This window comes from Odocoileus virginianus, chromosome 3 (assembly GCF_023699985.2).
Source record: "Odocoileus virginianus isolate 20LAN1187 ecotype Illinois chromosome 3, Ovbor_1.2, whole genome shotgun sequence".
In the NCBI taxonomy this organism is placed as follows: domain Eukaryota; kingdom Metazoa; phylum Chordata; class Mammalia; order Artiodactyla; family Cervidae; genus Odocoileus; species Odocoileus virginianus.
The window spans coordinates 37,838,774-37,851,286 of NC_069676.1; the positions used below are offsets into that span (position 1 = coordinate 37,838,774).

The following is a 12,513-nucleotide window of genomic DNA, read 5'->3' on the forward strand; positions in this document are numbered from 1 at the left end:
ATATTCATTATAATGCTATGTGGAAGTGGAAGAAAATAATAAATTCTTACTCCAGATCTGCAGAATAAAGTTTAAAAAGGAATTCTGGAAAATTCACAAACATGTGGAAATTAAACATCAAGCTGCATAACAACAAATAAACTAAAAAAAGAAACAATAAATGGAAAATCAAAAACATATTGAGATAAAGTAGGAAGCACAATGTACTGATAAAGCAAAAAGAGTTCTAATAAATCATTTTAAAGCAGTAAATTTCTCAACTCTGAGGGCTACCCTGTTGGTTTGTGGTTAAGAATCTGCCTTGCAATGCAAGGGGTGCAGGTTTGGTCCCTGGTAAGGGTACTAAGATCCCACATTCCACAGAACAATTAAGCCCCCTTGCCACAGCTACTAAGCCTATGCACCACAACAAAAGATCCCACATGATGCGACAAAGATCCTGCATGCCATAACTAAGACTCAACACAAGCAAATAAGTAAATATATTTTTAGAATATCACAAACAAAAAAAAAAAATAAAACTCAGTGAACTAGAAAAAGATCAAACTACACAAAAAATTAGAAGAAAGGAAATTACAATGATTATGGTAGAGATAAAATACAAGAAAGGCAAAAGAAAAGGTCAACAGGTCAAGGAAATAGTTTTTTGAAAGGATAAACAAATTTGATGAAAATGTAGCTAGATTAACTAAGAAAAAAAAAGAAAAAAGACTCAAATAAATAAAAAAAATAATAGAGATGACATTGCAAATGATACCACAGGAATACAGGATCATACAAGATTACAGAAATATAGGATCATAATGTGAAAAATTATGTGCTGACAAATTAGATAAACTAAAAGAAAGGAACAACTTCATACACGCATTCCACCTACCAAGACAGACCATTGAAACAGAAAATCTAAATTGTTCAATATCAAGTAAAGATATTTATCAACATCCTTTTGAATGTTGGATACATTCAATATATACTGAAATTTTTGTCTTGAAGTATTTCATAACAAAGGAAGGTTAATGAACAGATGGATTCATGGGGGAATTCAAACAAATATTTAAAGAAAAATTAACCTGGGTTATTTTCAAGATTTTTCAAAAAATTAGGGAGGACCACTTTCATTTTATGGGCCAAGCACTAGATATCTCATCAAGAAAATTAGAGATACTGAGAGAACACTTCATGCAAAGATGGACTTAATAAAGGACAGAAATGGTATGGACCTAACAGAAGCAGAAGAAGCAGAAAGAATATACAAAAAGCGTCTTAATGATCTGGATACCAAGATGATGTGGTCACCCACCTAGACCCAGACATTCTGGAGTATGAAGTCAAGTGGGCCTTAGAAAGCACACTGCAAACAAAACTAGTGGAGATGATGAAATTTCAGCTGAGCTATTTCAAATTCTACAAGATGATGCTATTAAAATGCTGCACTCAATATGTCAGTGAATTGGAAAACTCAGCATTGACCACAGGACTAGAAAAGGTCAGTTTTCATTTCAGTCCTAAAGATGGACAATGTCAAAGAATGTTCCAGCCTTGTTAGTGTGTGAAATGAGTGTACCATTCAATTACTAGCAAGGTAATGCTCAAAATCCTTCAAGCTTCAAAAGTACATGAACTGAGAAATTTGAGATGAGCCACCTGGATTTAGAAAATGCAGAGGAACCAGGATTAAACTGCCAACATCCACTGGAATATGGGCTTGTCTGATGGCTCAGATGGTAAAGAATCTGCCTGCAATACAGGACACCTGGGTTTGATCCCTGGGTTGGAAAGATCCCCTGGAGGAGGGAATGGAAATCCACTCCAGTAAAATTTCCTGGAGAATTTTCAAGGACAGAGTAGCCTGGCAGGCTACAGTCCATGGGGTCACAAAGAGTTGGACACCACTGAGTGACCAAGCACACATTGGATCATAGAGAAAGATCACATAAAAACATGTACTTCTGTTTCACTGACTACACTAAAGTCATTGACTGTGTGGATCACAACAAATTGTGGAAAATTCTTAAATAGATGGGAATACTGGACCACCTTACCTATCTCCTGAGAAACCCGTATACAGGTCAAGAAGCAACAGTTAGGACCAGACATGGAACAACAAACTGGTTCAAAATTGGGAAAGGAATATATCAAGGCTGTATATCATCACCCTGCTAATTTAACTTATATGCAGAGTACATCATGCAAAGTACTGGGCTGGATAAATCACAAGCAGAAATGAAGATTGCCGGGAGAAATATCAAGAACCTCAAATATGCAGACGGCATCACTCTAATGACAGAAATTGAAGAGGAACTAAAGAGTCTCTTGATAAAGATGAAAGAAAAGAATGAAAAAGCTGGCTTAAAACTCAACATTCAAAAAGCTAAGATAATGGCATCTGGTCCCATCACTTCATTGCAAATAGATGGGAAAACAATGGAAACAATGACAGACTTTATTTTCTTGGGCTCCAAAATCACTATGGATGGTAACTGCAGTCATGAGATTAAAAGATGCTTACTCGATGAAAGGAAAGCTATGACAAACCTAGACAGCATATTTAAAAGCACAGATATCACTTTGCCAACAAAGGTCCATATAGTCAAAGCTATGGTTTTTCCAGTAGTCATGTATGGTTGTGAGATTTGGACCATAAATAAGGCTGAGCAATCAAGAACAGATATTTTCAAATTATGTTGCTGGAGAAGACTCTTGAGAGTCTCTTGGACAGCAAGGAAATCTGTTCAATTGTTCAGTCGTGTCCGACTCTTTGCAACCCCATGGACTGCAGCACACCAGGCTTCCCTGTCCATCACCAACTCCTGGAGCTTACTCAAACTCATGTCCATGCTGTTAAAATGCTTCACTCAATATGTCAGTGAATTGGAAAATTCAGCATTGACCATAGGACTAGAAAAGATCAGTTTTCATTTCATTCCATCCAACCATCTCATCCTCTGTCATCCCCTTCTCCACCTGCCCACAATCTTTCCTAGCATCAGGGTCTTTTCAAATGAGTCAGTTCTTTGCATCAGGTGACCAAAATATTGGAGTCCCAGTTTCAGCATCAGGCTTCTAATGAACATTCAGGGTTGATTTCCTTTAGGATGGACTGGTTGGATCTCCTTGCAGTCGAAGGGACTCTCAAGAGTCTTCTCCAAAACAACAGTTCAAAAGCATCAATTCTTCGGCACTCAGCTTTCTTCATAGTCCAACTCTCACATCCATACATGACCTCTGGGAAAACCATAGCTTTGACTAGGTGGACATTTGTTGGCAAAGTAATATCTCTTCTCTTTAATATGTTGTCCAGGTTGGTCAGAACTTTCTCTCAAGGAGCAAGCATCTTTTAATTCCATGGCTGCAAGGAGATCAGACCAGTCAATACTAAAGGAAATCAGCCCTGAATATTTATTGGAAGGACTGATGCTAAAGTTGAAACTACAGTACTTTGGGAAGAGCTGTCTCATTGGAAAAGAGATTGATACTGGGAAAGGTTAAAGGCAGGAGGAGAAGGGGATGACAGAGGATGAGATGGTTGGATGGCATCACTGACTCTGTGGACATGAGTTTAAGCAAACTCCAGGTGATGGTGAAGGACAGTGAAGCCTGACCTGCTATAGCTCACAGGGTCGCAAAGAGCTAGACATGACTTAGCAACTGAAAACAACAATATGTAGGAGCAGAAAGTTTTTTCTTCTTCCCTTCTAGGCTCTTTGGCTGGTCTAATAATTAAATTGACAAAAAACATATTAACGAGAGAAATAAACAAGTTTTTTTAATATACATGAGCCCCATAAAATATAAGAATCCAAAGGGCAGCCAACAACACCTTAAAAAGGAGTAAGGTCTGGGGATACCAGGTGATCTCCAGGGTTCATAGGAAGGCAGAGAAGATGTTTGGAAAACAAAGATTGCCTGTTATGTGGAAAATTTCTTAGGTAAAAAGGTATTTCTGATCAATAGCTTTCTTCCTGGTACAAGTTCTGTCTCCAATGTAAATTTAAGCAAATGAGAGAGTAGTACAGAGCTTTCCTGAATCTGTTTTATTCCCTTTAGCTCAAAATACTCCTCAGGTTAAAGTGGCATATTTTAGAGTGACAAATTCTGCTTCCCATAATATACATTATTTTTTATACTTTGAAACAGGAGGGAAGGGGCAGGGCACAACCTTTGAAAGAGTAGCATAGCCCAAGGACACAACATAAACTGATTAGAATCAAATGGGTCCAAGATGGCAGACTAGTCAAATTCAAATAGACCTTGATCTTCAATGTGCCCTCATTGTAACACATCAGCAAGCTGAATGACACACCCAGAGGCACCATGACAGTTGCAAGGCTATCAAAGACCAAAAAATGGGTGGTGGTCCAGTTTTTGGAAATCTCTGCCTCTTCCCCAAAATAGTTGAAATAATCCTGTCACTCACTACCCTATGAAATTCGGTTCGGTTCCTATGAAATTACCCGACCCTTAAAAGCTTAACACACCACATTTCAAGGTCAAACTTATCCTCTGTGATGTCCCACGCTCTGTCTGCAATTCAATTGTGTAAGATAATTTGTAAGCTTGCAAGTGAATAATATAAATAATATTTTATGGTTATGTGAATAATAATTTAGGATTCAGGGAATATTTCTGTAGATAAGCCATGACATGTGTTTTGCTGACTTATAGATTGCCAGATATCTGCAGCAAGATGGTTTTATTAAGGATCAGTAAATAATTGCAGTTCAGTGTCTGCAACTATGGCAAGCCATGTGCAAGTTCCCAGACAGCAAAAGAAAGAATGCTTTTACAGTGGGAAAAAATATGGGGAGTGCTATAGTAGACATAGTTCATGATATTTCTTTGGGTGAAAACTTTGCCAGGAAATAAGAAGAGTCTTTCTTCTTCTTGTTGGGTTCTGTTACTGTCTCAAGGCATGAGAGTTCTGCCTTCTGATATCCTAACTCTCTTTAATTGACTTTTCTGCTGCTGCTGCTTCTTCTTCTTCTTCTTCTTTTTTTTTTTTAAGTTTTCCTTCTTCCTTTAGTTCTGTTGTAGTTCAATCAACCAAAGACCACTAGGTAAGCACATGTAATCCTGCAAAGTCAGGTTTTTCAAATTACTGCATGAATAGAGGCTACAAATGATAGGGGTTGTGTGGTATGTCATTGCACAAAATAAAAAGGAAGAGTTATTATAGATTTGGGGAAAGGAAGAGGTTAACATGGAATTTAAATGAGGAGGGTTTTATAGACTTGTGCCTATAAAACAAGTCTCCATGAAAGGGTCAACTTCATGTCTAGACTGTAAACAGGGTTCAAAAGTTATTTTGCTTGGAACTACAAAGTTACCTTACATGAGGAATTTTGTGTCCAGAAACTTATCTGAACCTCTGAGTTTGTGCTGGAAAGTTAGATTTTCTGTCCTTATCAGAAGGTACTTCCAGTAGGGTGGCATACTTCATTCTTACCTGTATAATTTAAAACAGAAAAATCTTTGAAAGCCTGATTTTTAACAAGAAAATTTCTCAGTGAGAGATTCTAATCACTCAAAGAAGGAAGTTTTTATAATACTTTATAAATACACCTACTTATTTATGAGTGAAATTGTTATATTTGCAGCTGGCCTTTTCTTTTCCAGCTATTTTAGTGTGATGAATAGCTAGGGAAATTTTTAATTTTCTTATTTTGAGTTCATTTTTAATTTCCTGTTACATTATGCTTTATATTATTTACTTTTTTAAGTTAAGGTGATTTATGTAATTAAATTCTGCTTTATTTGTTTTAAAAGGTTTTTTTTCAGTTTTTTATTTTTTTAACAAATTCTTTCTTTGCATCTTCTCGGAGCTCTCAGTGAGACAAAGTACCCAGATTAACATATTAAAATCTAAGGAAATATTGTGATTCTAGGGCAAGTGATTTTATAATTTAGCTTTTTAAATTAAATGATTTTACAATTTAGCTTTTTCAATCAAATGATTAAAAATAATCCCAAATCACCCATTTTATTTTTAATTGAAGTGTATTTGATTTATCATATTATGTTAGTTCCAGGTGTGCAGTGTCATGATTCAATATTTTTGCAGATCATACTTCTTACTCAGTGGCTCAGACGGTAAAGAATCTGCCTGCAGTGCAGGAGACCTGGGTTTAATCCCTGGGTCAGGAAGATCCCCTGAAGACGAAAATGGCAAACCACTCCAGTATTCTTGCCTGGAGAATCCCATGCATAGAGGAGCATGGGGGGCTATAGCTCATGGGGTCACAAAGAGTCAGACTCGACTGAGCAGCTAACACTACTACCCTACTCCATTATAAGTCGTTACAAGATAATGGCTATATTTTCCTGTTTTATTCAGTATATCCTTGCTGCTTATCTATTTAATACATTGGAGTTTGTGTCCATTAATCCTATACCCCTAATTTGTCCCTCCCCTCTTTTTCTCACCTTTGGTAACCACAGTTTTATTTTTCAATATGTGAGTCTTTCTGATTACATAGCAAGACTGTTTGCTCAGTGGCATTCAACTCCTTGTGGTCCCATGGACTGTAGCCTGCCAGGCTCCTCTGTCCATGGCAAGAATACTAAAGTGGGTTGCCATTTGCTTCTCCAGGGGATCTTCTCAACCCAATGATCAAATCCACTTTTCTCATGTCTCCCCCATTGGCAGACATTCTTTACCCCTAGGACCACCTGTTTACATATACATTCATTTGTATTATCTTTTAGATTCCATATATGAGTGATACCACCCCATCTGTTTAGAAAGATCTAACAGAAGATTATGTCTTCTTGAGCTAACCATAAGTACCCAAGAGAATTTACATGTTACCTTTCCCCAGAAGGTTCATGACCACTTAAGAATTTACTTAATAGCAAGTTGTTTTTAGTGTGGAACTCATTAGGAGGAAGAGTGAGATGGAGAAAATATAAAACACTAAAGGACAGTTAAATGTAACTAAGACACTACAGAATTAGAAAGAAATAGAAAAGGAAATATAAGAATTTCAACTGAGAACAAGTTTAAAGGACTATGGGAAATTAAGTTAATCAAAAGTAATGACTATTAAAATAAAAAATGTACAATAAAATGAGATTTTTAAAAAATAGAGGGGAATAGAGAGACCAGCTAAAATTAAATACAATCTTTTTAAATAAGACAAAATTGTGTAATAAAAAACACAGAAAATATAAAGTTGAAAGACAATTTATGGCAGAAAGAATTGGAACTGGGTAAGTAAACAAGGTTGTTCCGTATTCATTATGCTCCAGTCAATTTGTTGCCACAAATTTTTGCTTTGTAATATACCCTTTATAGCATTTAATAAATACCTCAAATCTCCTATGGTTCAGAAACAACATAAGTGTATTTTTGTTAAAATATTGCATGCTTGTAGAAGAAAAGTCTTATGTATGTAAAGTCACTTTTCAAATGTAAAAAATTAAAATCACTTTTAAAATCAGTTAGTAAATTGTTAATAATTTAATATTTTCCTGATAAAAGATCCAACTGTTATTTAATTTTGAATAATAAATAGGTTATTTAAAGCCATTAAATCAAAATACTAATATCTCTAATTTTTTAAAAACTCTGAAGTCATCTGCATAAAGTCCCAAGTAGGTCATCTTAGAATTAATACTAAAATTACTCAAATATAGAGCAATACATACTATATTTTAAAATGTAGGGTGTGATCATCACATACTTTAAGAAAATACTATTAATTTATTGTGTCTGACCAATTCAGCAATATAACTGAAAGTAAAACTTGAAAATGCCATTTCATAACATGGTAATAGATATTCTATGTATGCTTTAATTTTCAGTTATCAAATTAATTGTTAAATTTGGAAAATGATAAATATGATTATTTTGTTTACATTATTTTTACATTTTTCACTTCAGTTCAGTTTAGTCATTCAATCGTGTCTGACTCTTTGTGACACCATGGACTGCAATGGGCCAGGCTTCCCTGTACATCACCAACTCCAGGAGCTTGCTCAAACTCATGTTCATCAAGTTGGTGAAAAAACCATAACTTATACTAATAGATTTTATTTTTTTTACTAATAGATTTTAGAAATAGCTTTGATCTATTTCCATTTTACATACCCAGTAGTTACTCGTATCTGAATATGAATTAAAATAGCATTCTTTTGCATTTTCCAGTCAAATGTCTATCTTTAACATGTCTTTGAAAGCAGCAGGTCCAAAGTGCTGTGGCTCTGGGACTGAACCTGTAGAAGTGATAATCACAGCACCTCTGTAGACAGCTTCCCTAACTTCTTTGTGTTTCAGTTTTCTCATCTGTAAAACTAGTAAGATAACAATAAAACAAAATAATAGTATTTACAAAGATCATATTAGACAGTTGGCTGAAAGTGAAAGTTGTGTCCAACTCCTTGCTACCCCATGGGCTATACAGTCCTTGGAATTCTCCAGGGCAGAATACTGGAGTGGGTAGCCTTTCCCTTCTCCAGGGGATCATCCCAACTCAGAGATCAAACCCAGGTCTCCTGCATTGCAGGTGGATTCTTAAACAGCTGAGACACAAGGGAAGCCCAAGAATACTGGAATGGGTAGTCTATCCCTCCTCCAGGGGATCTTCCCAACCCAGGAATCAAACCCGGGTCTCCTGCATTGCAGGTGGATTCTTCACCAACTGAGCTATGAGGGAAGCCCAGACAGTTGGCTAGTGACTGTCAAATAACCATTCACTGTGTGTTAGCTACTATTAACTATTATTATGAGTTTATGGTTACCTGGTGAGTCCTTGACTACTTTTTAAAGAAAAACAGCTGAATAATACCAAAGACATCCATAGGTATTTTGAACTAAAAATATTGTTAACTCTTGTTAGTTGGCTGCAAGTGATACAGATGTTGGAACATATTACTTCAAGAAATTCGTGAAAACCATTATTTAGCATTTATTGTTCATGAACATCTCATTGTACTCTTTATTTCTCTGTCTAACCCCTCAATGTCTAAGCTAAGATATATTTTTCTTTACTAGGATAATTAAATAAGTAATAAACTAGGGCCATTACTACTCAACCAAGTAAACCTTGGGAAAGTCATGTCATCTCCTGATCTTTACTTTATTTACAAAATTGAAAGGAAACTAGTTCCTTCCTCAACAGAATAGGATCCCCAAGCAGCAGTGATACTTTCTGGAAATTTTTGTGAAATGCAGAAATCACAGCCCCCACCACAGGTGACTGATTTGGAATCCTTTGTGCAATTAACTGCCACTCAGGTGTAGGTTCTAGTGACCTGAATGTTTGACAGTTATAGCTTTCCAATTGATCTTCTAATTTATAAGCTCCATCTTCAAAGTATTTAAAAATAAGCTACAAGTATAGAAAAAGAAAAAAAAAACCTAGTTTCAAAATGATTGTCTGCTTTTCAGCTTGTTCATTCACTTCCAAATAAGTGTAGCAAGGATGAGGAGTCTGTCATGCTACATTTTCTGAGATTGCAGAGTTGGACATGACGTGGCAACTGAATAATAATCCTAGATGCAGGAAGAAATTGCCTTAAGTGCATTGTTTAATATGGAATTTTTTTGATGTGAATAATGTAACAAATTTAAACATGAAATGATTAAGATTGGAGAAGACAATAATTTGAAACTATTTTCAAAATTCTTACAGTTTGTTTCTGGACATTATTTTTGAGTTCAGAGCATATATATTAAAAGATCAATTCAGAAACTATAACTGTCAGATATGAAAGTGTCTAGAACCTACATTTGAGAGGCCTATTTCTCAACAAAGATAAAGAACATGATTTCATTTAAGGACTGTGCAGAAAGAGTGTAGTAACGAAGTATTGAACTGAGTCTGCATGAAGTGCTCAGCCCTTCGTGTGTTTAAATGTAATCTGTGACCTGGTCAGAACAGGAATGATTGAAGCAGCAAGACTGGATTTGAATCTTGAATCTGAAGTGCAACCATAGATGAAATCTTAGCAAAATTCCTAAAATTATTTGCACTGTCTGTTAATTTGTTATAATAAAACAACTCTCTACTTAATTAAATTAACCTATACTAAAATCACTGCAGATGGTGATTTCAGCCATGAAATTAAAAGATGCTTACTCCTTGGAAGGAAAGTTATGACCAACCTAGAAAGCATATTAAAAAGCAGAGCCATTACTTTGCCAACAAAGTCCGTCTAGTCAAGGCTATGGTTTTTCTAGTGGTAATGTATGGATGTGAGTGTTGGACTGTGAAGAAAGCTGAGCACTGAAGAATTGATGCTTTTGAACTGTGGTGTTGGAGAAGACTCTTGAGAGTCCCTTGGACTGCAAGGAGATCCAATCAGTCCATCCTAAAGGAGATCAGTCCTGGGTGTTCATTGGAAGGACTGATGCTGAAGTTGAAACTCCCAATACTTTGGCCACCTCATATGAAGAGCTGACTCACTGGAAAAGACCCTGATGCTGGGAGGGATTGGGGGCAGGAGGAGAAGGGGAAGACAGAGGATGAGATGGCTGGATGGCATCACTGACTCGATAGGCATGGGTTTGGGTAAACTCCAGGAGTTGGTGATGGACAGGGAGGCCTGGCATGCTGCGATTCATGGGGTCGCAAAGAGTCAGACACGACTGAGCCACTGAACTGACTGACTGACTGACTGAATCATGCATAGCTCCAACCACAGAGCAGGCATTCAACAGATGTTAGCTTGTCAGTATGCATTCAAGTACCGAAGCACTCTCATGAATGCATTTCTTTTTATTTTTCTAGAACTGCGTGATTGAGTCAAAGACCTTGGTGTGGGGGTCTGTTTTTCTATGAACACAGACAATGAAACTCTCCCCCAGGACTTTCTCCTACTGGGCTTTCCTGGGTCCCAGATCCTTCAGCTCTCTCTTTTCATGCTTTTTTTGGTTATGTACATCCTCACAGTTGGTGGTAACATGGCTATATTGATATTGGTGAGTACCTCCCACCAGCTACACACACCCATGTACTTCTTTCTGAGCAATCTCTCTTTCCTGGAGATTTGGTATACCACAGCTGCAGTCCCCAAAGCCCTGGCCATTCTACTGGGGAGAAGCCAAAGCATATCATTTACCAGCTGTCTTTTGCAGATGTACCTTGTTTTCTCATTGGGCTGCACAGAGTACTTCCTCCTGGCAGCCATGGCTTATGACCGTTATTTGGCCATCTGCTATCCTCTACACTATGGGACTATCATGACAGCCTCCTCTCAATGCAGCTGGCTCTGGGCTCCTGGGCCTGTGGTTTCCTGGCCATTGCAGTTCCCACAGCCCTCATCAGCAGCCTGACCTTCTGTGGGCCCCGCACTATCAACCACTTCTTTTGTGACATTGCACCTTGGATTGCCCTGGCCTGTACCAGCACACGGCTGGTGGAACTTGTAAGCTTTGTGATTGCTTTTGTGGTCATCCTAAGTTCTTGCCTTATCACCCTTGTCTCCTATGTCTACATCATCAGCACCATCTTCAGGATTCCCTCAGCCCAGGGCAGAAGCAAAGCCTTCTCCACGTGCTCCTCGCATCTTACAGTGGTGCTCATCTGGTATGGCTCTACAATCTTCCTTCATGTTCGCACCTCCATTAAAGAGGCTTTGAATCTCACCAAAGCTGTTCATGTCTTGAACACTGTGGTAACTCCAGTTCTTAATCCTTTCATCTACACTCTCCGTAACAAGGAAGTAAGAGAAACTCTGCTAAAAAAATGTAAGGGAAAATAAACTGCTTCCAAAAAAACAGACCTCTGTCAATTGTCTCCATATCTGTCCAGGGGTTCCAAGTGAGAATATGAAAAAAAAGGCAAATCTTTCTTGATGTAAGGAGAGGGGGGAAGAAAAACAGAAAAAAAAATCAATCAAAACAAATTTAAAAACCTATATATACTTGTGCTACTTTCTCATATATGATAGGAATGGAAGTTCTTGGTATAAGCAGAGTGGGCTTTTTTAAGAAAAAAATCTTCATATACTGAATTAGGTTTATCCTTGGATTTCATTTATAAAATGAGGTGTAATAGTCAATGAGAAAGGTGTTTTACTTTAAATTCTTGTTCCTTTAAAAATAGCTTTGAAGAAATATGTGAAAAGTGAAAACTTTTAAAACGTATGTTTGTGAAATAGGAAAAGGTTAAATAAATAGAAGGCTAATTGAAATCATAGTGTGCAATTATTTCAACACACTATTTTTTGGATAAAATATAGTAAAATATGTATATAAAAAAGTTGATAATTATAATGTGAGACCTTTGTTTAACAAGGATAGTGAACAAAAACATTCTAATAAGCAAGTGATGTTAAAAGTTAAAGGTCAAACAAAACTGCAGGAGGGCTTGGAAAAAGCAATAAATGTTTCTTACGTAGCAAAATGCTAGTCTTGAAAAGAAAAATGCTAATGGATTCTGTTAGTTAGATACACAAAGCTTCAAGGGAAAATGACTATAGAAAAAATGATTATAATAGTTATTTGATTTTCCTTCAAATGACTCCAAGATATTTATTTTCAACCATTAACACAGATGAAACATTAAGTTT

At 36.7% G+C, this 12,513-nt stretch overlaps 2 protein-coding genes across 3 annotated transcripts in view; both read left to right on the plus strand.

Annotated features, from left to right (window-relative positions):
- Positions 1 to 12,513, plus strand: part of LOC110124466 (olfactory receptor 14A16-like) — a 149,600-nt gene that overhangs the window by 114,661 nt on the left and 22,426 nt on the right. The window lies entirely within an intron of this gene.
- On the plus strand, positions 10,778 to 11,703 carry OR6F1 (olfactory receptor family 6 subfamily F member 1). The gene is given in 2 exon segments (XM_020914306.2): positions 10,778 to 11,183; positions 11,186 to 11,703. Coding segments are annotated over 2 exon segments (924 nt in total).